Here is a 23,457-nt window from a genome sequence, read left to right as displayed (position 1 = left end):
ACAGTAAATATATCATCAGATAAATAGTGACACACAGCAGAGTGTGTGAACTGTCATCATTGATTGTTATTAAGTAATTGAGTTTGAACAGCATATTTACTGTATGAGTGTTCTTGTTGGCTTGGATTCTTTGTGTGCTTTTAATTCTCCATCTTGACACACCCTTTACAGGCAGGCATTCAGAATACCTTAAGTCTCATTAGAATCAGCACAGCGTACAAACATTCTAACGTGGTGTCATTCAGCATTCAGAAGCAGAAACTTAATGAAATACAGACTGGATTGTTATGCCATCAAAGTGGATCCTTTGGAACATTTGAACATTCATGTAGAAATTGAACATTTCTACATGACTGCAGCTGCTGATGTGACAGCTTTAAAGGCTTTACAAGGTGTTGAGGAGAAAACAGACCTTGAACAGCATAGTATACAGTATGTAGTGTTATCATTAATAATGGTTATGTTTCTATGATAGCAGGGTTATTTTCTCTTCAGTGATTAATCTGGTTGAGTTGGATTCTTGTGTTCCTCCATCTTGCTACACCCTCTACAGGCTGGTATTCAGCAACACACACCTTTAGTCTCACTAAATCAGTGCAGTGTACCAACATTGTAACGTGAAGTCATTCAGTATCCAGTAGTTTGTGGAGACAGCGAGGAGGGAAGTAATCATAAACTTTTTATTTGTTACTTCTCATCAGGAGACCCTCTGAAATGAGGTAGTAATAAAGTGTATTTATGGTTCCTATCACAGGCTATAGTTGATATAGAGCCTGTGAGTAAGAGACATAAGTAGGCCCGTAGTCTATTGTGTAGTTAAGAAAGACTTCCATTACTATGTGTAAGCAGGTGCATATATTGGGCTCTGGAGAAACATCGGCTGAGCTTGGAGGATTTCAACTGAAGAAACAGGAAGTAGAATCATCTGCTGAACTCCATAGGCGCACTTTGTGATGTTTCAGAGGCTCACTGCGCCCTCTAGTGGCCGCAGCCGAAACTGCATGCAGGGATTTAAATATTCTAATAATAAATCCTTCTTTAATGTCATGCCTTGCCCTATGATAACAATACACAAAAGGTGAACTCGTTGTGTGACTGATCTGTCTTAATGTAAAAGTTCCTGATCTGATTCTGTGGTACGGTGTCCTGCATGGGCCCTCTCGCACACACACCCAGAGAAGGAGAGGTTCCTTCTTCTGCAGCTCGGCACCACCGCCTCAAACACAGACCTCTGTGTGTTTCAACATGGACGCTCAGGGTCCTGTTAGACGCCACGGGGGAGGTGGTATATCAACCAGCCTGCAAGGATCATCTCTGGAGCGACGCCAGTAGCTGGGGTCTGTTTCCTGTCGGATCGCTTCTGGAATTCTCTCCATATTCCGTCACTCTTCGGGCGTATGAGTCTGATATGGAAATGCACTGGCTGGTATCCTGGTTATTAATGTTTGTGTAGACGAAGCCTCTGTTTTGGATTTTTATTTAGTGAACCCCCGACCTTCAAGTGTAAACGGATCCTCTGCTGAACACACGACAACATTTAGTTGATCCACTGAGTTGTTTATTAATATTATGCTTTATTAACCAGTACAACAAAAAACACTAGAACGCAAACAGTAGAAGCAGCAGACAATACTAATCATAAACAGGTGTGTAAATATCATTAACGAGTATGGAACATGTATCAATACTCTGTTTAAAGTCAATCATGATCAATAGCTTTTCTCAGACTGCTTTCATTATGAATATAATATTAAATCTGCTTTAAATCAGGTTCCATGTTAGGCTTATCAAAATATAAACTGATAGAGCCCTTTAGTTTGAAACTGATAATGTCTGAAAATGTACAAAATATTGTAGAATAAACAAGTCTAGATTTACAATCAATCAATATTTAAAATACATTTTACATTAGAAATATAGTCTTTGTAAAACCTGTTTAGCCCTATGGAACATTATAAAAGTTTCTTCCTTTCAGTTTATCACGCCAACATTTTTCAGAGGCACAAAAAAGCAGTATAGTTGAGTCCATGTACTTAAATGAACTTAAATGTATATGCATGTGTTTATTTGTGTGCGAATGTGAAAGTGTGTTTGTATTGTGTTTATTCATAGATGCATCTGTGTGTGTGGAATGTGTGTATTCATACATGCAAACGTGTGTGCCTTTGAGTTTTTGTGTAATCATATATGCATGTGTGTGTGTGTATGTGTGGATTAATAAATGTGGGTGTTTGTGTGTGTATTGTGTTTATTCATAAATGCATGTGTGTGTGTGTGTTTATATATATGCATGTGTGTGTGTGTGTGTCTTGTGTGTATTCATATATGCGTGTGTATTCATAAATGTGTGTGTGTGTTTATATATTCATGTGTGTGTGTGTGTGTCTTGTGTGTATTCATATATGCGTGTGTATTCATAAATGTGTGTGTGTGTGTGTGTCTTGTGTGTATTCATATATGCGTGTGTATTCATAAATGTGCGTGTGTGTGTTTATATATGCATGTGTGTCTGTGTTGCTACAACCGACCCAGAGTCACAGAGGCACCGCAACTCAATAACACAAACCCAGGGAGGAGTTCCTCCTGGGTGAAGGTGGACTTGAAGGTGTGGATATGTGTCAGTGTGTCTGAGGACCCTCCTCCACCTGGGGACACTCTGTAGAAGGACAGAGTGCCAGCAGGCTGGTCAAGATACACTCCTACTCTGGTAGAGCCAGCGTGGGGGAGACACGTGACTGTTCTTTTACCGTTGTACAGGGCATAGTAACCGCGCTCATGACAATGAAGACACCAGGACTTGTTGTTCCCTCCAAGCCAGCTGTCACTACCTGCTCCTCTCCTTGTGATTCCTCTGTATGTCACTCCTATAGCAACAGCTCCTTTCCACTCTACCTCCCAGTACCAGCGGCCAGTCAGACCCTCTCTACCCAACACCTGGGGCCAGGAGTCAAATCTCTCTGGGTGATCCGGATACGACCGGTCCTCTGTAACCTCTGTCACCTTCCTGTTGTCCTCAGACAGAGAGAGTTGTCTGTGGGCTGTGTTTGGGTCCAGTGTGAGTTCACAGGCATCTGACGGAGAACAAGACATGATGAGCTGCTGAAACATTCTTTATCATCATCATCATCATCATCATCATCATCATCAACACTAGCTCTGTTGTCTTGCATACTTCTTCTTAGTGCTGGTCGGTATGACCTTAAATTTTTATCACAGTATTTTTCTTAATTCTAACAATTTCACGGTACATGACGGTATAAATTTTTTCCTGCATAATCAGGTATTCACTAGTGCTGCCACTAACGACAAATTTTCGAACGACTAATCTTTCCACTAATTTTTCGATTAGTCGACTTATCGAAACGACATTTAAAAACAAAAAATAATAATAATAATTATACGCTGAAAGCAGGCAGGCACGCAGCTATGCTGCTCGCGTTTACACTTGCGCGCATGGCGAGGTTTAAAACATTACTGCTTCATTAAGTAATATAACGCAGGTGTGCCAGGCAGCCACAGGAGACGCCAACATTGTTTTCAATCGCTTGGTTCCGCGCCGTATTAATTCCCAAGTTTTGAAAAGAAAAGAAAGTAATTGAAGCGAATAAGCGAGTCTGTTTTTGATTCGTTAATTTGGTTTTGAACGAATAGTTTTGGATGCATGCATCGGCTTTGAGTTTGTTTGTTTATTACTTTGAAATCGCATACGCTCGCAACAGACACACATTCACGCACGCACCTACACTACACTACAACCTGCCGATCTTCAATCAAAACAACATCAAGGAAGTAATGCCGCAGTGCGCTGACAAGTCCGTCCCGAGGCGTACATAGGCATTGTGGTTTATATGTTTGAAAGCCGTGACACACTCTTTTACCAGTTGGCCTTAAATACCATGCCTTGCAGTCGTAGTCGTACCATGCGTGTTTAGAAGCCCTACATTGAAAAGAGTCCCGGCTGAAACAGTGTCGCACGGCGCAGCGTTCCGAATGTTGTGTAATCAAATACACCAGTGTGGCGCTTTATTAAAAATTCAGATCATAACAAAAATACACACCGGTATTTGGTGTGAACCGGTATACCGCCCAGCACTAATTATTCTTATTCCGGTCCTGTTTCACGTGCCTAAAAGACTAAATGTGTGTGCGATTGTTTGTACACATGTATAAACTGCATCTACTCCCTCAACATTTACACTACATTGTAAATGTTGAAACCCCCACTGATTGCTCCTATGAGATATCCAAGCAATAGTCTACATACTTTAGACTATTAGAGATTAGACTTGTAAAGGTTCCAATACACATCCATGTTGTTACCATAGAACTGGTTCATCCATACTATATATACATAGACATGTACACATACGCACACATACATATCTACACAAACATGCTAGACATACATAAACGAAAACAAACACAAGTACACATTTGAATGAACAGACTTCAGCTCCTGCTGTGTGGATGGACTTTCCATCTCCATAGTAAGTGTTTGTTGTGATGAATCAAACTAAACAGACACTTACATTTCTTTAAAGCTGGTTTCAGTCTCCACACTCCACCCTGCTCCACACTGGGGGGGGGGAACAAAGTAAAAGCAGCATGTTGAAACATTCACCTTCATCATATGCTCTCATCACTTTCTCAATAACATGAGTTACAGCTGCGTTTAAACCACTTTATCTAGCAAAGGGTTGAATCCTTGTAGGAGACATTGTCCCCGATTGGTTTGCTGTCCTCTCCATACCTGAGAGTGTCCAGTCTCCAGCGTGGATCAGAGAGCAGCGCAGCTCCTGAGTCTCCTGGGTGATTGTAGCTCAGGTCCAGCTCTCTCAGATGGGAGGGGTTGGAGCTCAGGGCTGAGGCCAGAGAAGCACAGCCTTCCTGTGTGACCAGGCAGCCAGACAAGCTACACACACACACACACACACACACACACACACACACACACACACACACACACACACACAGGTGTGAATTATTACTTTTCTGGATGTGAATCAGTCAAATACCTTATGATAGTGAACCTTGTGGTGTAATTCTTGGATCATTGAGTAAAACTGACTTGAGAGTTTCCAATCTACAGTGTGGACTCCCCAGTCCAGCAGAGAGCAGCTTCACTCCAGAATCCTGCAGATCATTGGTACTCAGGTCCAGCTCTCTCAGACTAGAGGAGTTGGAGCTGAGAACTGAGGCCAGAGCTTCACAGCAACTCTCTGACAGATGACAGCCATTCAGCCTTCACACAAAATAAACAAGACATGTTAGGAACTGTGATTAAAATAACTGTCCTCTTTTACTTTTTACATAATGAAGGAATTGTGTTTAAATCTTCTTTAAGAGATGTTTTATTCATTTAACAAATATATACTAGTCAATATATTATATCCGTAAATGTCAATTCAATATTTGGTGTAAAATGTAGATTATTGAAAAAATGCTTTGTAGTGTTAGAAATTGGTTTTGAATATTAATATTACTTTTTATTGTAGCATTATTTATATTTTCTTGCATGTATTGTACATGTCATTGTACAATTACAGTAGAACTACAGATATGTTATGTATATAATAATAACTTTTTTAATCTATATTATATATATTGTGTTGTGTGTATGGTAAAACGTCATTAGTGAACCTACAGAGATGTTTTGGAGGCTTTAACCACTGGCAGCAGCCTCAGAAGACCCTCCTCGGAAGCAGAGTATTTCTTCAGGTCAAACACCTCCAGGTTTTCTTCAGTTGACAGTAGGATGAAGACCAGAGCTGACCACTGAGCAGGAGAGAGAGATTCTCTAGAGAGACTTCCAGATGTCAGGAGCTGTTGGATCTCCTCCACTAGAGAATGGTCATTGAGCTCATTCAGACAGTGGAACAGATTGATACTTCTCTCCAGAGAAAGATCTCCATTTATCCTCTTCTTGATGTAAGACACTGTATTCTGATTGGTCTGTGAGCTACTTCCTGTCTGTCTCAGCAGACCTCGTAGGATAATCTGATTGGTCTCCAGAGAGAGGCCCAGGAGGAAGCGGAGGAACATGTCGAGGTGTCCATTCTCACTCTGTAAAGCCTTGTCCACAGCACTCTGGTAGAAAAGGAGGAGCTTATCTTCCCCGGACGATGGGGGTTCATCTGAGAGCAGATTGACATTAGTGTTGATGAAGGACCAAGAGAGATAAAGGGCAGCCAGAAACTCCTGGATGCTCAGATGGACAAAGCAGAACACTTTTTCATGGTACAGCCCATACTCCTCTTTAAAGATCTGGGTGAACACTCCTGAGTACACTGAGGCTGCTCTGATATCGATGCCACACTCTGCCAGGTCTGACTCGTAGAAGATCAGGTTGCCGTTCTCCAGCTGGTTAAAAGCCAGTTTTCCCAGAGAGGCAATGCTCTCTGAACGCCAGTCTGGATCTGTTTCAGCCCTCCCACGGTACTTCCTGTCCTCCTGTATGGACTGAACCATCAGGAAGTGGATGTACATCTGAGTCACGGTATTAGGCATCTCCTCTCTTCTCTTGGATGTTTTAAAGATGTCCTCCAGAACTGTAGCTGTGATCCAACAGAAGAATGGGATGTGACACATGATGTGGAGGCTTCGTGATTTCTTGGCGTGGGAGAAGATTGTGCTGGCCAGCTTCTCCTCTCTGAATCTCCTCCTGAAGTACTCCTCCTTTTGTGGGTCAGTGAACCCTCTCACCACTGTCACCCTGTCAACACACTCAGCAGGGATCTGATTGGCTGCCGCAGGGCGTGTGGTTATCCAGATGCGAGCGGAGGGAAGCAGGTCGCCCCTGATTAGGTTTGTCAGCAAAACGTCCACTGAGGTCGGCTCTGTGACATCAGTCCAGATCGGGTTGTTCTGGAAGTCCAGAGGAAGTCTACACTCATCCAGACCATCCAAGATGAAGACAACTAGGAACGGGTCGAATGTGCAGATTCGAGCTTCTTTGGTCTCAAAAAAGAAGTGATGAAGAAGTTTCACCAAGCTAAACTCTTTATATTTCATTAAATTCAATTCTCTGAAAGTGAGGAGAAATGTGAAGTGTATGTCGTGGTTGGTTCTGCCTTCAGCCCAGTCCAGAGTGAACTTGTGTGTTAAGACGGTTTTTCCAATGCCAGCCACTCCAGTTGTCATTATTGTTCTGATAGGTTGATACTGTCCAGGTAAGGGTTTAAAAATGTCTTCACATGTGATTGTTGTTTCCCCCTTGGCTATTTTCCTGGAAGCTGTTTCAATCAGTCTGACCTCATGTTCCTTGTTGACCTCTCCACTGACTATCTTTGTGATGAAGAGCTCTGTGTAGAAGTCATTCAGAGGTGTTGGCTGTCCTGCTTTAGCGAGTCCCTCAAACATACACCTGAACTTCTCCATCAGATGGGACTTCATGCGATGTTGGCACTGAACAGCAGCAGACCCTAAATGACAAAAGAACACAAGACAACAGTGAGTGGATGTTGACATCAGTGGAACAAAATATCCTCATGCAACGGTTTGTATTATATCATACGAAAAGTTATGCGCAAATTTTCGTAAGATTCCTCCAAATTTCTCAGCTTTCTGAGTGGAATATGCAATATTTTGATATAGATTCATTATTACAGATCTACAGCAATTCTTTCAGGTCTCGCCAGCAAATACAACAATGTCCATCTTTGCTTTGGTTGTTGATATGGACGCTATGAATGCTGAAAACCAAACATGGCTGATTTTACCCTTATTTCGGCATAAGAATGTGTTTTGATGTTGACTGGTAACTGAAGATATAAAGATATCATGTGAATTTGTATCAGACCAGCCTGAGTGGAAACATGTTAATATTTCCTGTTAAATGATCAACATCATGATATCTAGAGGCTTCATTCCTTGTGGTCGGGGAAGCCGGACGTGAAAAGGACTGCATGTTACAGATTCAACATGTTCAGGTTTATTCTGTTATTTACACGGACATATGATAGGTGTCATGATAGTAATAATTATAGTGAATCATTGGTGACTTGCTAGGCTGATAAAAGATAACAAGATAGTGTTGTATCTCTCCAACTGAGATATTCTGCTGTTGATTTGCAGCATAATGTTCAATATACTTTAACCCAATAATCCCACAATAACCCTACATATCTGGATCAAACCATGAACCTGATACCCCACAATACCCCTACATACCTGGATCAGACCATTTAATTTGATACCCCCACAATAACCCTACAAATCTGGATAAAACAATTTAACCTGATACCCCCAAAATAACCCTACATATCTGGATCAAACCATTTAACCTGATACACCCACAATAACCCTGCATATCTGGATCAAACCAATTGAACCTTATACCCCCACAATAACCCTACATATCTGGACCAAACCATTTAACCTGATACCCCCACAATAACCCCACATATCTAAACCAGACCATTTAAACCAGAATAGGAAAGATCTCCAAATTGAAGGTAGTAATGTAGAAATCTCACATTATTTAATTGAATTGCTGAACAAATATGAATCACATGCTACTCTTCAAAATTAGTAATTCTTCTCTGTTTTCAAGATAAGAGTATCTTCTGCCCTTCAAAATAAATGTCTCCTCTGTCTTCAAAATAAGAGTCTCTTACCGAACCCCAGTGTGCCGGCCAGTTCCTCCTGGTTCATCTCCATCAGGCAGAGCTTTGTGATGTCTGCCACTCCCTCTATGGCGCGCCTCCTCTGCTCCTCGTTCTTTCCATCCACCTCCTCCTCCTCCCTCTGACTCTCTGAGCATTGTGGGTAATCTGGGAAGAGATCCCTCCAGAGCTTCTTCAGCTCCTTGTCTAGAAAAGCGTGTGCGTTTTCCTCAGCCCTCTGGAACAGAACAAAAATCAAGGAGAACTTTACTCTGAAGTAACTGAGGACATCAGAAGCATCTGTCCTGGATTAGAGTCCTGCTGGTCTAAAGAGGGAAGCCTTGAGACTATTAGCACCACAAGAGATGCTTTCTAATGTTCCTGTAGAGCCAGGCCAGGCGCCAAGGACGGGCCAGACCGGGCCGGGCCCGCCCATTTGATGTCTTTCCCCTTTCCCCCCATAAAATGTATTTTACTTTTTTTATTTATTTTTTTATGCTAAGATATATATGATGTCAGATACTATGTCAAATCTCAAAAATTAATTGTTAAACTAAATAAAAAATGTGTACAAAATAGAGACTACGTGATTGACATACATGTAAACCTATCACTATTCAGAATGCATCACACGGGAACGTTGCTTGACCAACGCAGGACGGGTCATTTGGCCACAGTGCAGGTGATAAGCAAAGCACATGAAAACATTTCCCAGCTGCTGACAGAACTCTACACACACTTGTTCCCAGCCGATGTGAGAGTGGAAGCGCTGGGACTGCTGCGTGCAATTTCAGAACCCAGGTTCAGATTTATTGCGCTTCTGATGAGCAAGATTCTGACCCTGTTTGAACCAACAAATAGCTCCAATCAAAAGATATGGATCTCCACACAGCTGTCCAACTGGTGAACGCTGCCACAAAGTGTATTGAGGGCCTCCGCACCGAAACGGATTTCAGTGCGTTATGGGATCAGTGTGCAGAGCCAGAGGATACATCTAACCCTCAAAGCAAGAGGAGACGCACAGAAACCAACAAACGTCTACAAGATTTCGTTGTTGAGCAGTCTCTGGGTGCACGAACTGACCAGGACAGCACAGCAAAACGACAGAGACTCAGACTGTATTATGGATGCATTGATGCAGTGTGCTGAGAGATGGCACGACCTTTTGGAGAGCGCTATAGCGCGCTTATGGAATCACTGGCTTCACATGACCCAGAGAGTGAAACTTTTTTGGGGCACAGAAAAAGTGAGCCCCCTCTTGGATTTGACCGGCACAAAACTTGTTTGAGTTTGTGGTAGCCCGACAGTACCTTCCCACCCAAATGGAAGGCTCCACGCGCGCAGAGGATGCTAATTGGACTGTGAAAACACTTTTCACCACTTTCCACACGACCCTGGAAGCAATGCCCAGTGTCACGGTGGCATTTAAGTCTGCTTTAACTTTTTCCCCTGCCAAATGCGAAAATGAGTTTTCGCATGTGTATGCGGCATCCACGCAAAGCCCACCTCATTCGGCTCAGTTTTGAAAAGGAGTTGACTAAAAAATGCAAGGAGCAGTGGAAGGACAGTTTGCTGAGAAGGTTAATTTCCACAGGGAAAAAGCGTCTCCAGCTTTACTAGCATCGATCTGGGAATAAACTATTTTCAGAATGGTTAAATCTCACACTGTTCAGTCAGTGTTGCAGACAGTTGTTGCGTATAGTGTGATTTTGCTGTTGTCAGCTTGGTTGGACAAGTGCAACGTTGAGGCCTAAGCAAAGCTGCTGTTGTGATGTTTGTTTGTTTGTTTTGTGGTGATGCTGTTTTTCACTGGTATTTGTGCCCTGATGCAATATTACGAATGTTTTGTATGTTTATGTTTATTTGCTCGACTGCGTGGCGCGGCATATTACTGTTGGCGTCATGCTGTGTGTGCATTTAATGTGCCGCCGTGCACACAATGCAAATGTATTTTTATTTGGCTGTTTGTGTGTGTTAAAGGTCCCATTGCATGCCACCAGCTGTATTGTGATAAGCCGGTACAAGCCGTTTTGGAAATCCGTCACACATCTAGCTGGACACGCCCACCTGTGATGTCATAAGGGGTAGATTTCCAAAACGGCTTGTAGCGGCTAATCACACCACACCTGGTGGCATGCCATGGGACACTTAATGTGTACTATTTGCGAGCTGCGTGCGTCTTAAGGCAATGCTGTTGGCCATGCTGATGATTTTGCGCTGCTATGGACTGTTGCAATTGAGTTTTTTGTGCACCTGTCTGTCATAATATTTATGTGGGCCCTCCCACAAAATCGACGTGCCTCTGCAGAGATTTGCTCTGGCGCCGGGTCTGTGTAGAGCTAAAAGAAATTTCTTGTTGGACTTTACACACCTTGATCAGCTCTGTTTGATTCTGCTGTACTGACTGAGCACTGGTAACCTTAAACCTCTCCTGGTTTTGTCTGTGGAGAGAACACGCACGCACGCACGCACACACGCACGCACGCACACGCACACACACACACACACACACACACACACAGGATAAATTTTTCCTGACTTGTATACATTAAATCAGACAAGTCATCGTCAGTTTGAAACTCCTACATCTCCTCTCTGGAGGGGCATCCATCTTTAAATCCATATGTAGGAGGTCCATCCATAAACCTGTCACTCTTCATGGAGACACAGCTGGGTCCAGGTGAGTCTTCCTTCGCCTGCAGGACATTACTAGAAAAACAAGAACCAGGATTTATGGATGCTTGATAGATGCTGTATTTTCAATAATCTCTGCTAAATCCTCACCTCTTCTCAATAGACTGATTTCCATCTTTAAAACGAGCAGGTTTGTCCATAGACCAGTCACTCTTCATGGAGACACAGCTGGGTCCAGGTGAGTCTTCCTTCGCCTGCAGGACATTACTAGAAAAACAAGAACCAGGATTTATGGATGCTTGATAGATGCTGTATTTCCAATAATCTCTGCTAAATCCTCACCTCTTCTCAATAGACTGATTTCCATCTTTGAAACGAGCAGGTTTGTCCATAGACCAGTCACTCTTCATGGAGACACAGCTGGGTCCAGGGGACTCTGCTCTCTTCTGCTTGACTCTTCTCGAAAAACAAGAACAAGGATTTATGGATGTTTGATAGATGCTGGATTTTTAATAATCTCTGCTAAATCCTCACCTCTCCTCAATAGACTGATTTCCATCTTTGAAACGAGCAGGTTTGTCCATAGACCAGTCACTCTTCATGGAGACACAGCTGGGTCCAGGGGACTCTGCTCTCTTCTGCTCGACTCTTCTCGAAAAACAAGAACAAGGATTTATGGATGTTTGATAGATGCTGGATTTTTAATAATCTCTGCTAAATCCTCACCTCTCCTCAATAGACTGATTTCCATCTTTGAAACGAGCAGGTTTGTCCATAGACCAGTCACTCTTCATGGAGACACAGCTGGGTCCAGGGGAGTCTGCTCTCTCCAGCTGCTCTGGGCTTCAACACAACACACACACAGCTGTTACTCAGACTAAGGATGGAGTCATGATGTACCACTGCTGAGCTCTGAGATGGACGACAGTCACAGACAGAGAGTTCCTCTTCTTACCTCTTAGCTTTGCTCTGGCGGCCATGTTCCCCAGACAGAGTGGTTTTAGAGGTAGGACCCCCCTCCTCTCTCTCCTCATCCATAGTAGACTGGAGACCTGGACACAAACACAACTACATATTGTTCCTGTGGATTCTGTTTGAGTAGCGAACGTAAAATCAATGACTTCCTATCCTCCTCCTGTTTGATACACACACACTCTATCACTCTCTATGTCTAGACCTCATACATATCGTTATTATTATTTCCTTTTTCAACTTCTGAATTAATGAACTCTCTTCCAGTAGATCATTCACTAGAGCATCAAGAGTCAACAGATCATAGTGCTCATACTACCACCAATCAGTAACTAATGTTACCAATAAAAGTACACAATAAAAGTCCACAACATGAACCAAACTGACCTCACTACAGTTCATGCTAAAACTTCATAATAAAAGCCCATAGCACAACTGAACTGACCTCACTACAGTACAGACAGAAACTAAACAATAAAAGTCCACAACAAAACCAAACTGACCTCAGTACAGCACTGACTGAAACTTGACACACAGTCAATGAGATGTCAGTGAGTCAGTGAGATCCGAGAAGAAAACGACTAAAGCTTTTTCAGAGTGAGGAAACAGACAAGACAACAAACCAAACAATTATAGAAAATAGATCTTTCTGAAGTGTATCCTAACTATCAGAATTACCTGGGATCCAACCAGGACACAGACCTGGATCTTGTCACGCCGCGTCCTGCTACGCGGTCCAATACCTCCATCTAGCGACTAATTGACGCCAGTGGTCCTTCTCCCGACACACCAGTCTACTATCAGCAATCACCATTCCCTACCTCAGCCGGGGATTTCCTATCAGCCGGCGCCAGTTCGTCGTTACGTCTACCCAGTTAGTATCCGTCCTACCAGCATTCTTGAACATCTGTTTCGTAGCCTGCCCCCGTGGTAACCACCTCTCCTCTTCCCTAGTTCTCCACCTGCCACCGGACCCCTGCCTGCCTGACTACCCGCATACCGTCTCGTCCTCGCCTGCCTGACTGTCTGCCTGTTACCGGACCCCTGCCTGCTTGACTACCCGCCTGCCTACCAATAAATCCCGTTTCCCTTACCCCGCCTCTGCCTCCCTGTGTTCAGCACTTGGGTCCCCACGTTCTGTTCCCATAACAGATCTATGAGATGTCATTAAAACAATCAATCATTAACTAACTAAAGATGACTACTGGTTTTCTGTACAAGACACACACACACACACACACACACACACACACACACACACACACACACACACACACACACACACACACACACACACACACACACACACCGTTTTACCTATAAAACATCACGGAGCCAGATAAGATAATCTTTATTCATCCCACACAGGATACTAGCTCAGTATGAATATAATTATACAGGATAATAGCTCAGAATAAATATAATTACACAGGATACTAGCTCAGTATGAACATGAACAAAATTGCATATGATAATTTGTGTATTATTGAGTATTATCTATTCTAGTATAATATCAAGCACACCCAAACAGACATTCAGTCATAGTTAAATAACATTATAATATCAACCCCACCCAAACATACAGTCATTCAGTTAGATTATATCATAATATGAACCCCGCCCAAACATACAGTCAGTCAATCAATTAGATTCTAATATAACATCAACCTCACCCAAAGATCAACTACAACTTAATGGTGTTGAAATTCAAGGTGTGTAGTGCAGTGACAACAAGTGTGTCTCCAATTTTCAGTCATTCAGTCACTGAGGTGAAAGGATGAATACGGTTTAACAAACCTCCCTTGAATGAACCTTTAACGATGTCTGCGTTCATTTAGTGGGGTTTGGTTCGTGTTGGGTCTATCATCTGCTCGCTTGTGCTGCGTGTGTGCGTGTGTGTGTGTGTGTGTGTGTGTGGCACCAAAGGCTCTTCAACCATTCCAAACAGCTCCACCACACACCTGTGCAGGGCCGGAGTGTACGAGCAACTGAACAATGAACCCTGAACTAGACGCAGCTGTTGTGCCTCCAGACCAACAAAAACAAATTGACACACAATTGAAAAATCCACCAAAGAACCCATTCTAGTTTCTGAAAAAATAACTTAAAATCCCTGAGGCTTTAATATTATAGCATATATTTTCCTATATTTCTCCATATGTTTCAATCAGAACATCAATAATATAGATCTTCTGACCCGTATTCCTTTATTCAAACAGGTTCTCTCTCTGAGATCAACGTCTCTTTTACAGCAGAAACCTGGAATCACTGAACTTATAATATATTATATTATATATTAATACAGTGTGAATATAGAACCAATAATCGAAAGAAAACATGACACATAGCAAACTGTACCTTAGCTTCTCCTTGATGAAAACGTCTGCTGCCCGCGTCGTATGAAAACATAAAAGCTCAAAAGGAAAACTCAAAGTAAGGGTTCTGAACCGAGACAGAACATTAACACGGTTCTAAAGGTTCTGAGAGTAAAGACTGAGCTGCTGGACTCCTCAGTGTTGAAGAAAGATCGAATGAGGAAGGAGACTTTGAACACCAGTTGACTACGTGTATAGCCTTTATGATGGTCATTGACGGATGAAGTGATATGAGATGGAGCAAAGGTTTGATGAAGTCTGTATAAAGCTATGAACCACCATGTCTCAGTAATGATGTTGGAGGTTAATGGAGTGCAATTAAAGTTAGTTATTCATAAGTTATATAAAGGTTATACAGTTCTGCTGTACTTTGTATCATCTGCAGTGAAATTATGTGACTCCCAACATATCAAAATACAACTGGAAGAAAGCTAAGGGGACGCTTTTACTTTGAAGGTGAAGAAAACAACTCAAGCTTTTTCAGAGTTAGGAAACAAACCAAACAAACAGAGAAAAGAGATCTCCCTGAACTGTATCCACGCCGTTTGATCCAACACCTTGGATCAAACCAGGACACAGTCCTGGACCTGAGTACGAGATGTCATTAAAACAATAAATCATTAACTCACTAAAGAGGATTGTTTACTTGTACCACACACACACACACACACACACACACACACACACACACACAGACACACACACACACACACACCTGTGCAGGGCCGGAGTGGGACAGCCCGGGAGTTACATGATGCAGACAGGCCCACCCCAATGCAAGCCTGTACTTGACACAGCTGTCGTGGAACTGCATCCTATCCTTTGTTTAACTCCTACCTTGTGCAGTGTGCACACCTGTAGCTGTGTTTTCTCTGCCTCCTCCTAGCCCTGTCTCATCAGCATCACTGGGCTGACTCAGTTCTGTGGCTGCAAAAATAAATCTGTGGCTACATACATGCTACCACCTTACAACATTTGTAGTGATAATCATACTGAGACTGATGGTTAACAAGCTACTTTTTCTAAAATCTGCCCATTTACATCTTCTTCATTGCCTTCTCCCATTTATTTGTAATAGTGCGTTGGCAAAGCTGGTCAGCTAGTAAACATTGGGGGAAGCTTTTATTTGAATAAAAGCTTCCCCCAATTAAATGCGACATAATTATGACACTTCGCATGCTGGCAACTAATGCTAAATTCCAAGCTCCCTGCTTTAACTCCTAGTATTTCACCTGCAGTGTCTTTACACGATGCTCGGAATCTGAATATATCGCAATTTTGAAGCATTTCGCTGCATCCTCCTCCAGTGTTGAAGCATATCATATTATGAATTCCGTGGGGGAGGCAGACAAGAGTAGGTAAACGTACAGTAAGTGAAGCGATATACATTTCTATATATGGATATTGATCATTTATATCTAATAAGGACTTTGATTCGTTATCCCATTGGCAGAATTTTACGTTTTATTTATTTTAGATAGCAGTAAGTAAATTGCTCGTTCTGTGTAAAACTTTATTAGAAAAGAAAGTAGCGATATGTTCCAGCAATTTCAATCCATATGCAGAAAAGTTTATTTGAAGTAATTGAGATAACTTAAGACGTATACTGTAAATGTGTCTGCTACTACTACAGAACAGGTAAAATATATGGTTACATAATGGAGTGAAAGAGAGAGAACAAGAGACTTTACAACAACCTTGAGTGCCTCATTTCAATTTCCGACATAAAAGGTCATTTTAATTGGTTTGCAGCCTGTAAGAAATAGAACAGTTGAACCCATTACAGATCACAGTTGGCATACATTTTTCAGCCCAAAAATGAATTTTGGAGCTTTGAAAGGAATATTTTCTTTTGCGGGGAACACACTAGTTCACATCTGCTATAAGAGACAAATACCAACAGCACATACCTAGCCCGACCACACACATTCCATACTCATAGCTGGAATAAAATCAAGGAAGGCCAAACACAACCAATCGTATACGTCTGTCTCGTGTAGAAGACCAAATACATATTGAGTAGAAAGAAGTATTGCACAACACAGGTTACGAAGAGAAACTGAAGTAGTTACGTTTAAAATGGTCTTAATGAAAATGGGTTCTTGAGGGGATCAGCGTGTTGCTGGGACCCCAGGATCCCAGCCTCCAGGGAACCCATCAGGAACCAAACAATCTGAAGAGCGAAGGAACAGAATTATCATTTCAAACCATCACTCAATGAAACCTGTATCGGGTCCTCACTGTGTTATTCTGGGGTGGACGCCGTTTATTATGCAGGAACAAACTTGTTTGGTTACTTGCATCCAGTAGGTTTCAACGGGAGCCACACACAAAAATGGTTTAAGGCATTCCTGTAGATTCCTGCACTAAAATCAGTGTGGCATTTTTAAAGGGGTGATATTATGCCACCAGGTGTGAGTGTGATTAGCCATTACAAGCCGTAATGGCTTGCTGGATGATCCATCATCCAGCATTCAACTAAGTGGGCACTAAGTGGGCTACTTGACATGTCACATGTCACTAAGGCACAGGGAAGGGCAGAATTTCAAACGGCTTGTAATGGCTATTCACGCTCACACCTGGTGGCATGATATCACCCCTTTCATAGCATTAATAATTCAATACGAGTCCCTGCTAACCATTTTCCCAAACAGTCTGTCAAGCTTGAAATAGGTAAGTCTACCAGGTTCAGAATACTCACACGACCATGCAGAACATTATGAAGACGTTCCACAAAGCGATGAAGACGCGAAAGTACCGCAGACTGAGCAGAAAGTCTCTGATATTGTCGCCTGCAACACACACACACACACACACACACACACACACACACACACACACACACACACACACACAGGCGTTTATAGCAATCAGGTTTTTTTATAAGCATTTAAACACTAACTTTCCTTAGTAACAAACGTGGGACCTACCCGTTTTCGGCCCCCCGCCTTCATCCCCAAATCCTTGGGATTCCTTCCTCTTGCTGTGAAACACACATTAGACCATCAGTCCGACTCCACAATGAAGATATAACCATTATGACACTTCACACAGACGCACGATGGAGCGATGACAACATCATAAGGATAACTGGTGGTACTCACAGTTTGAAATTCAGCACAGCGCCTGCGTTTAAAAGCAGGGTCCTAAAAGAAACGAGGGAAAAACATGACTTGAGTCGTGCTGTCTGACAGCCCAGTGCTGCTCCACAGAGCATACTGGTGAGGTGGCAGCAGCCAGCAACCAACAAACCGATAACACCAAACAACACAATCCACGCTAACATGGACACACACACACACACACACACACACACACACACACACACACACACACACCCACACAGCAGATAGTTGACCTTAAAAACATCGGGGTGCAAAATTAAATCCACTTATTTACCCGAATATCAACAGATCTCCGATCATCTTGTTCACATCGCAGGGGATCACAACATCCGCTTCCGCACACGTCACATGCACCTGACCAATAGCCGGCGTTCATGACACGACCCCGCACACACACATTACAAGTACGACGCAGCGCACCGATAATAACAACACAGTTACACATGAATACAAAATTAATAATTAATAAAAACTTTTACCATTTTCTAAATGCTACTTAAACTAAATATACATTCGGTTTGACGTACATTTCCCCCATATAATACATTTTATTCATTGACACCTTTATACATTCGGTGTTGAACGTTTTTGCGTGTAAATCTAATCTGAATCTGCTTCTTCAATATCTCCTCTTATATTCGGAAGATAATTAAATACATTTAATAATGAGCCTATTCAGTTTTTTGTGATTTGCCTGACTCTATTGTTTACATCCCTGTGGCGCTTAAGGCGGTCTTGATGTGGGGCCGACGATAGTCTGCCTGCAGTGCAGACCATGTCGACTCAGACCCTGGTCCGACCCCGTCTCACCTCGTTGAATGGACGCATCCAATGCATTCTGTTATCAGACCATCACACTATGCGACGGCCAGAAGTGACCATATTTCGACGCCGCTGCAACAACAGAGGCTTGAGGACGGATGGAGAGCGCAGTAAACACGACATCCATCAGACGCTGCAACACGCGCGTATAACCAAGAACATGATTCACCGCCACGGCTAATGGATCATGATTTGACTAACGCACATGGCGCTGTTTACGTGCACATAACAGGCAACAAAGCGCAGTGGTGGGAGTGCGTGGGGGGTATTCAGTGAGTCCGGGTGCAGAGGGGGACCCCGTCCGGGGTGAAAGGAGGACCGTGCAGATGCTGGGTATTAATAGGATGTCTTGAGTGGCAGCGCCTCTACTCGTGGAGACTGCAGGGGCTTCGTGGCGAGTCGCCGAAAGAACAGGGGAACAGAAAATACGTGCGCAGTTTATTATCACATATATTTCGCAGTGGTGGTAACTCGTTGGAAACATGGACGTGCTGGGAGTTCTCAATCTGGGCGACATTGCCCAGACTTTCTCCAAAATGGGGATGTTCCCCGTGTTTGACCTCGCTTATTACATCGTGTCCATACTTTACCTCAAGTATGAACCAGGTCAGTGGCTTTTCTTTCTCCCCCGTTTGTTTAAATGGAGTGGTTGCTATTGTTTTGTTTTTTTTAACCAGATGATAGGCCTACTTTATTATTGAATAGCCTAGACATGCTAAGGGTATTCAAATGGATGTTACAGACGTCGATAAATGTGTTTCTAAGTGTTGTACACGAGATATTAGAATCGACTTAGGCTTTTTGAATTAAGCGCTCACCATGCGTCTCTAAACGGCTGAGGATATGCATTAATCAGATAGATCTACTGATACAATAATCTTGTCTTATTCTCCCAGACCTGTTTAGCCCTCATCTTTCATCCCGGTTGCACCAGCTTGACTTCTTTTCGTTTTGATAAAATACCAGAAGAGGCAACACAGTATAGCCTCGAACAACCCAGTGTCTTATCAGACGTGTACGAACTTTTCCAAGGATTTCGTTCGTTTTTATCCCCAGAAAGGCTATGCAATCCGATAGAGGACTTGTGCATACCAGCAGCCCGTCAAGAAATAAATAGAACAGCCAGAAATAGATCGCATCGACGTCCGGTCGGACACTTACACTTGTGGCTTACATCACGTCTATGTCGAGGTGTGTAGGTGCTCATAATGGAAGATGAACAGCCATTATAATACCACTGAAACCGCTATGGCTTAACAAACACTAAATCCAAAGCTCATGGTCCCATGCATTCTGCTTATGAATCCTCATAAGTATGTATTTTTAAGCACACGTGATGGAGTGTAATACTTGTTTGCAGTGTGGCTAATCTCTTGAAGCAGAAACAGTTGGGCTACAGATTAAGCAGGTGGGCTTGAAGCCAAGATTAAAAGATTATGTTTTTTCAAATGAAAGTATTGAGTACTTGAGTATTACTGGTTACAATTTCAAACATAAAGAAATAGACATTGCTGTTACCAAAATAGCATGGTTACAAAAACATGTGTATTAAATGTAAAGTAGTTTTCAATGTGAATCCATGTGTTTCCCTAAGGTTTGTACTTCCTGGTCCCCACATAAGCCCATAGGGGTGGCCATTTGTAGAGGCATATGTTGGAGAGAGGGCAAAGATCAAGCCTTGCCCAACAGTTGCAGAGCAGGGTGGGAATCGTGCAGCGTGTATTTATAGTGAGGCATCTGTTTAGATCGGGTTTCCCTTCCTTCATACAGTGGTCTCAATGAGTGCACCACCACCAAACTGATGCACACCTGTTGGCATCTCTCTCTTTCTCTCTCTCTCCGTCTCTCTCTCTCCGTCTCTCTCTCTCTCTCTCTCTCTCTCTCTCTCTCTCTCTCTCTCTCTCTCTCTCTCTCTCTCTGTCTCTGGGTCTTTGTGTCTCTGTCTCTCTCTCTCCGTCTCTCTGTCTCTCTCTCTCTCTCTCTCTCTCTCTCTCTCTCTCTCTCTCTCTCTCTCTCTCTCTCTCTCTGTCTCTCTGTCTCTGGGTCTTTCTGTCTCTGTCTCTCTCTCTCTGTCTCCCCTACTCTCTCTCTCTCTCTCTCTCTCTCTCTCTCTGTCTCTCTGTCTCTCTCTCTCTGTCTCTGTCTCTGTCTCTCTATCTGGTATAGATAGTATAGAGTAGTGATCGTGACTCAGAGAGACCATAGGTAAATATTAGGAAGGGTGTGTGCCCTCAAGGATTTGCATTTCTGTTCCACTGTCACAGAGCCAGCATAAGCACACACAAACTCAGATAAACACACATATGAACATACACGCATGAACATACACACAATATTTCCTTGCGTCTTCTTTACTAAGAAGCTTAAATTCTTATTTTCTGTGTTCCATGCGTCATAGCGGCTATCACATGTTCAGATCTTTTCTTCGAACTGATAACGACACTACAACGTTTGAAAATTCCACCTGTTCCCATGACCACCTCGAACGACGATGTACGTCTTGTTGCCCATCCATCAAACACATTTCTCTGAGCAGCTTACGAAGGCCAAACCTTTGACAATACATCCTGATCCACACCAATATATACCTTCCTCGGTTCTTTCAACATGGCGCACCTCTGTCTTCCAGGCTTAGCATTGTCACATGTCACTCAACCAAACTCTGTGTGTGTGTGTGTGTGTGTCTATGTGTGTGTGTGCGTGTGTGTGTATGTGCGTGACTGCGTGTGTGTGTCTATGTGCGTGTTTGTGTGTGCGTGCACGTATGCTCATGTGTATGTGCGTGCGTGCATGCGTGTGTGTGTGTTTGTGCATGCGTGCGTGCGTGTCTGTGTGTGTTGTTGTGCACGTGTGTGTGTTTGTGTGTGTGCACGTGTCTGTGTGTGTGTGTGTGCGTGCGTGCCTGTGTGTGTGTGTGTGTGTGTGTGCGTGTCTCTGTGTGTGTGTGCACGTGTGTGTGCGTGTCTGTTACTGTGTGTGTGTGTGTGCGTGCGTGCCTGTGTGTGTGTGTGTGTGTGTGCGTGTCTCTGTGTGTGTGTGCACGTGTGTGTGCGTGTCTGTTACTGTGTGTGTGTGTGTGCTCAGGGTCGGTGGAGGTGTCGCGCCGCAGCCCCGTGGCGTCCTGGCTCAGCGCCATGCTGTACTGCTTCGGCAGCTACATCCTGGCCGACGTGCTTCTGGGCGGCAGCCCCCTGGACTACTTCCAGTACAACAGCCACATTCTGCTGGCCTCCGCCGTCTGGTGAGGACCCCTCCCTCTCCGTCTCCGTCCCCGCGACGACGTGATGCTGTTGCCGTGGTGACCCTCCCCTTGGGGTCTGAGGTCTGGGCGGCTCGGAGGCAGGACGGTCGAAGGATCGGTCGAACCTGACTCGACCTCCAGCTGAAGGTTCCCGGGCTGGAACCCTAAAGTCCTCGGCCTGACCTCTGGGCCTCCTCGAGACGGCCCCACGGCCCAGCTGCTCCTCTGAAGGCTCAGGATTCACTATGAGTCGCTCTGGATGAAAGCTTCTGCTAAATAACCTAAGAGTCGTGTGTATCTATAAAGGGCCTTCTGCAGTCATTTGGGTTTTGGGGTTTAATGTATATATATTTTCCCGCTTCAAAGGTGGTCTGGGGGCCTTAGATTAGCTTGAGGAGCAGCAGATAAGGGAAACGTTGAGAGAGCAGCTCTGCGCGGGAAGCCCTATCTCAATGTGCACGTTGAGATAGGACCAGGCCCACCGCTGCCTGTACGCAGAGTACGCAGGGTGCGTAGGGCACCAAGTACCTGGGGGGGGGGGGAACCAAAAATTAAGGTTTGTAAAAAAAGGAAAAGAGGCCCACCGTTGTTTCTTCTTAATTGTATAACCTATGACTCAATTTCGGCAAATTACATGTTTTTACCTAATATATAAAAAGAGGTTCCCCTCTAAGGCTGGTGGAACTTAACTGGAACTTAGATTTCGTTTTAGAAAGAAGAATTTAGTTTGGAGGTTTGTAGTAGTCCTCAGACTGGGCTATTTTTAAATGTACTATTTTTACATTTTCTAAATGTAGCATCACCCTGCTCAGCCATTCCTCAGTTCTACTGTGTAATTCTTCCCGTTTGACGAAGACACGACTCCCTTAGCGTCCCTTTACCACAGAAGCGAGATATGTCTCCAAACAACACCATATGTTACAACCTAACAAACTTAAACCGTACCTCCGTAGCCCAAGTGCAACGGCGCTGACACACACTTTCACGCTGAACACATCGCGACACCGGCTCAAGCCCCGCCCCTCTCCACGTCCCTCGACCAATCCCGCTCCTCGGTTTCCCTCCCTCTCCCGCCCCCAGGTACCTGCTGTTCTTCTGCCCGCTGAACCTCTTCTACAAGTGCGTGGCGTTCCTGCCCGTCAAGCTGGTGCTGGTGGCCCTGAAGGAGGTGGTCCGCACGCGCAAGATCGCCGCCGGTGTGCACCACGCCTTCCACGCCTACCACCACGGCTTCTTCATCATGGTCATCGTCGGCTACGTTAAAGGTGACCCCCCCCCCCCCCCTCTCCCCCTCCCTCCCCAACTCCTCATCTTGTTCTGTGGCCTCTCTTGTGTGGCGGTTCGACTCCCAAGACGAGAGGATCCGGGTTCGATACCTGTAGTCATCCCTGAGCGAGAGTCCCTAACCTTAATGACCTGTTTCGGAAATCACTGTTACTCCCATTTGATAAAGGCATGTGCTACATTGCACAGTATTTCATCCTAGGTGCTATGGATGAATGCTATAGCTTGGGGCTATGGCTAGGTCTTGAAGCTAGTCTTATAACTAGGGATCCTATAGCTGGGTCCTATGGCTCCTGGGTCCTATGGCTCCTGGGTCCTATGGCTCCTGGGTCCTATGGCTTCTGGGTCCTATGGCTCCTGGGTCCTATGGCTCCTGGGTCCTATGGCTCCTGGGTCCTATG

The 23,457-nt window shown here is 43.9% G+C and overlaps 4 protein-coding genes across 4 annotated transcripts in view; 1 reads left to right on the top strand and 3 right to left on the bottom strand.

Annotated features, from left to right (window-relative positions):
* LOC307077825 (uncharacterized protein) overlaps nucleotides 1-12,285 on the bottom strand; it is a 68,056-nt gene extending 55,771 nt beyond the window's left edge. Inside the window, exon 1 of the mRNA XM_079739300.1 lies at nucleotides 12,193-12,285. Within this exon, the coding sequence (XP_079595426.1) occupies nucleotides 12,193-12,275 (83 nt within the window). The 5' untranslated portion in view covers nucleotides 12,276-12,285. The remainder of the gene's footprint in view (nucleotides 1-12,192) is intronic.
* LOC307078501 (protein NLRC3-like) lies at nucleotides 2,428-7,392 on the bottom strand (the record flags this gene model as incomplete). The annotated part of the gene is made up of 4 exons (XM_079740347.1): nucleotides 2,428-3,051; nucleotides 4,759-4,912; nucleotides 5,069-5,242; nucleotides 5,645-7,392. The coding sequence occupies 4 exons, from the start codon at nucleotides 7,390-7,392 to the stop codon at nucleotides 2,518-2,520; spliced, it is 2,610 nt and encodes an 869-aa protein (XP_079596473.1). The 3' UTR covers nucleotides 2,428-2,517.
* A 3,785-nt stretch (nucleotides 12,286-16,070) lies between the features above and the next one.
* smim7 (small integral membrane protein 7) lies at nucleotides 16,071-18,042 on the bottom strand. Its single transcript, XM_079740406.1, has 5 exons — nucleotides 17,984-18,042; nucleotides 17,689-17,730; nucleotides 17,515-17,567; nucleotides 17,286-17,376; nucleotides 16,071-16,757 (listed from the first exon to the last, which is right to left on the bottom strand). Exons 1-5 carry the CDS (start codon nucleotides 18,007-18,009, stop codon nucleotides 16,742-16,744), a joined length of 228 nt encoding a protein of 75 aa, XP_079596532.1. The 5' UTR covers nucleotides 18,010-18,042; the 3' UTR covers nucleotides 16,071-16,741.
* Nucleotides 18,043-18,624: 582 nt separating this feature from the next.
* tmem38a (transmembrane protein 38A) overlaps nucleotides 18,625-23,457 on the top strand; it is a 9,876-nt gene continuing 5,043 nt past the window's right edge. Inside the window, exons 1-3 of the mRNA XM_079740658.1 lie at nucleotides 18,625-19,137; nucleotides 21,616-21,772; nucleotides 22,853-23,037. Of these exons, the coding sequence (XP_079596784.1) occupies nucleotides 19,014-19,137; nucleotides 21,616-21,772; nucleotides 22,853-23,037 (466 nt within the window). The 5' untranslated portion in view covers nucleotides 18,625-19,013. The remainder of the gene's footprint in view (nucleotides 19,138-21,615; nucleotides 21,773-22,852; nucleotides 23,038-23,457) is intronic.

Source organism: Pollachius pollachius (assembly GCF_949987615.1).
Source record: "Pollachius pollachius genome assembly, chromosome: 7".
Lineage (NCBI taxonomy): Eukaryota > Metazoa > Chordata > Actinopteri > Gadiformes > Gadidae > Pollachius > Pollachius pollachius.
This window is presented reverse-complemented; position numbering and strand designations above follow the sequence as displayed.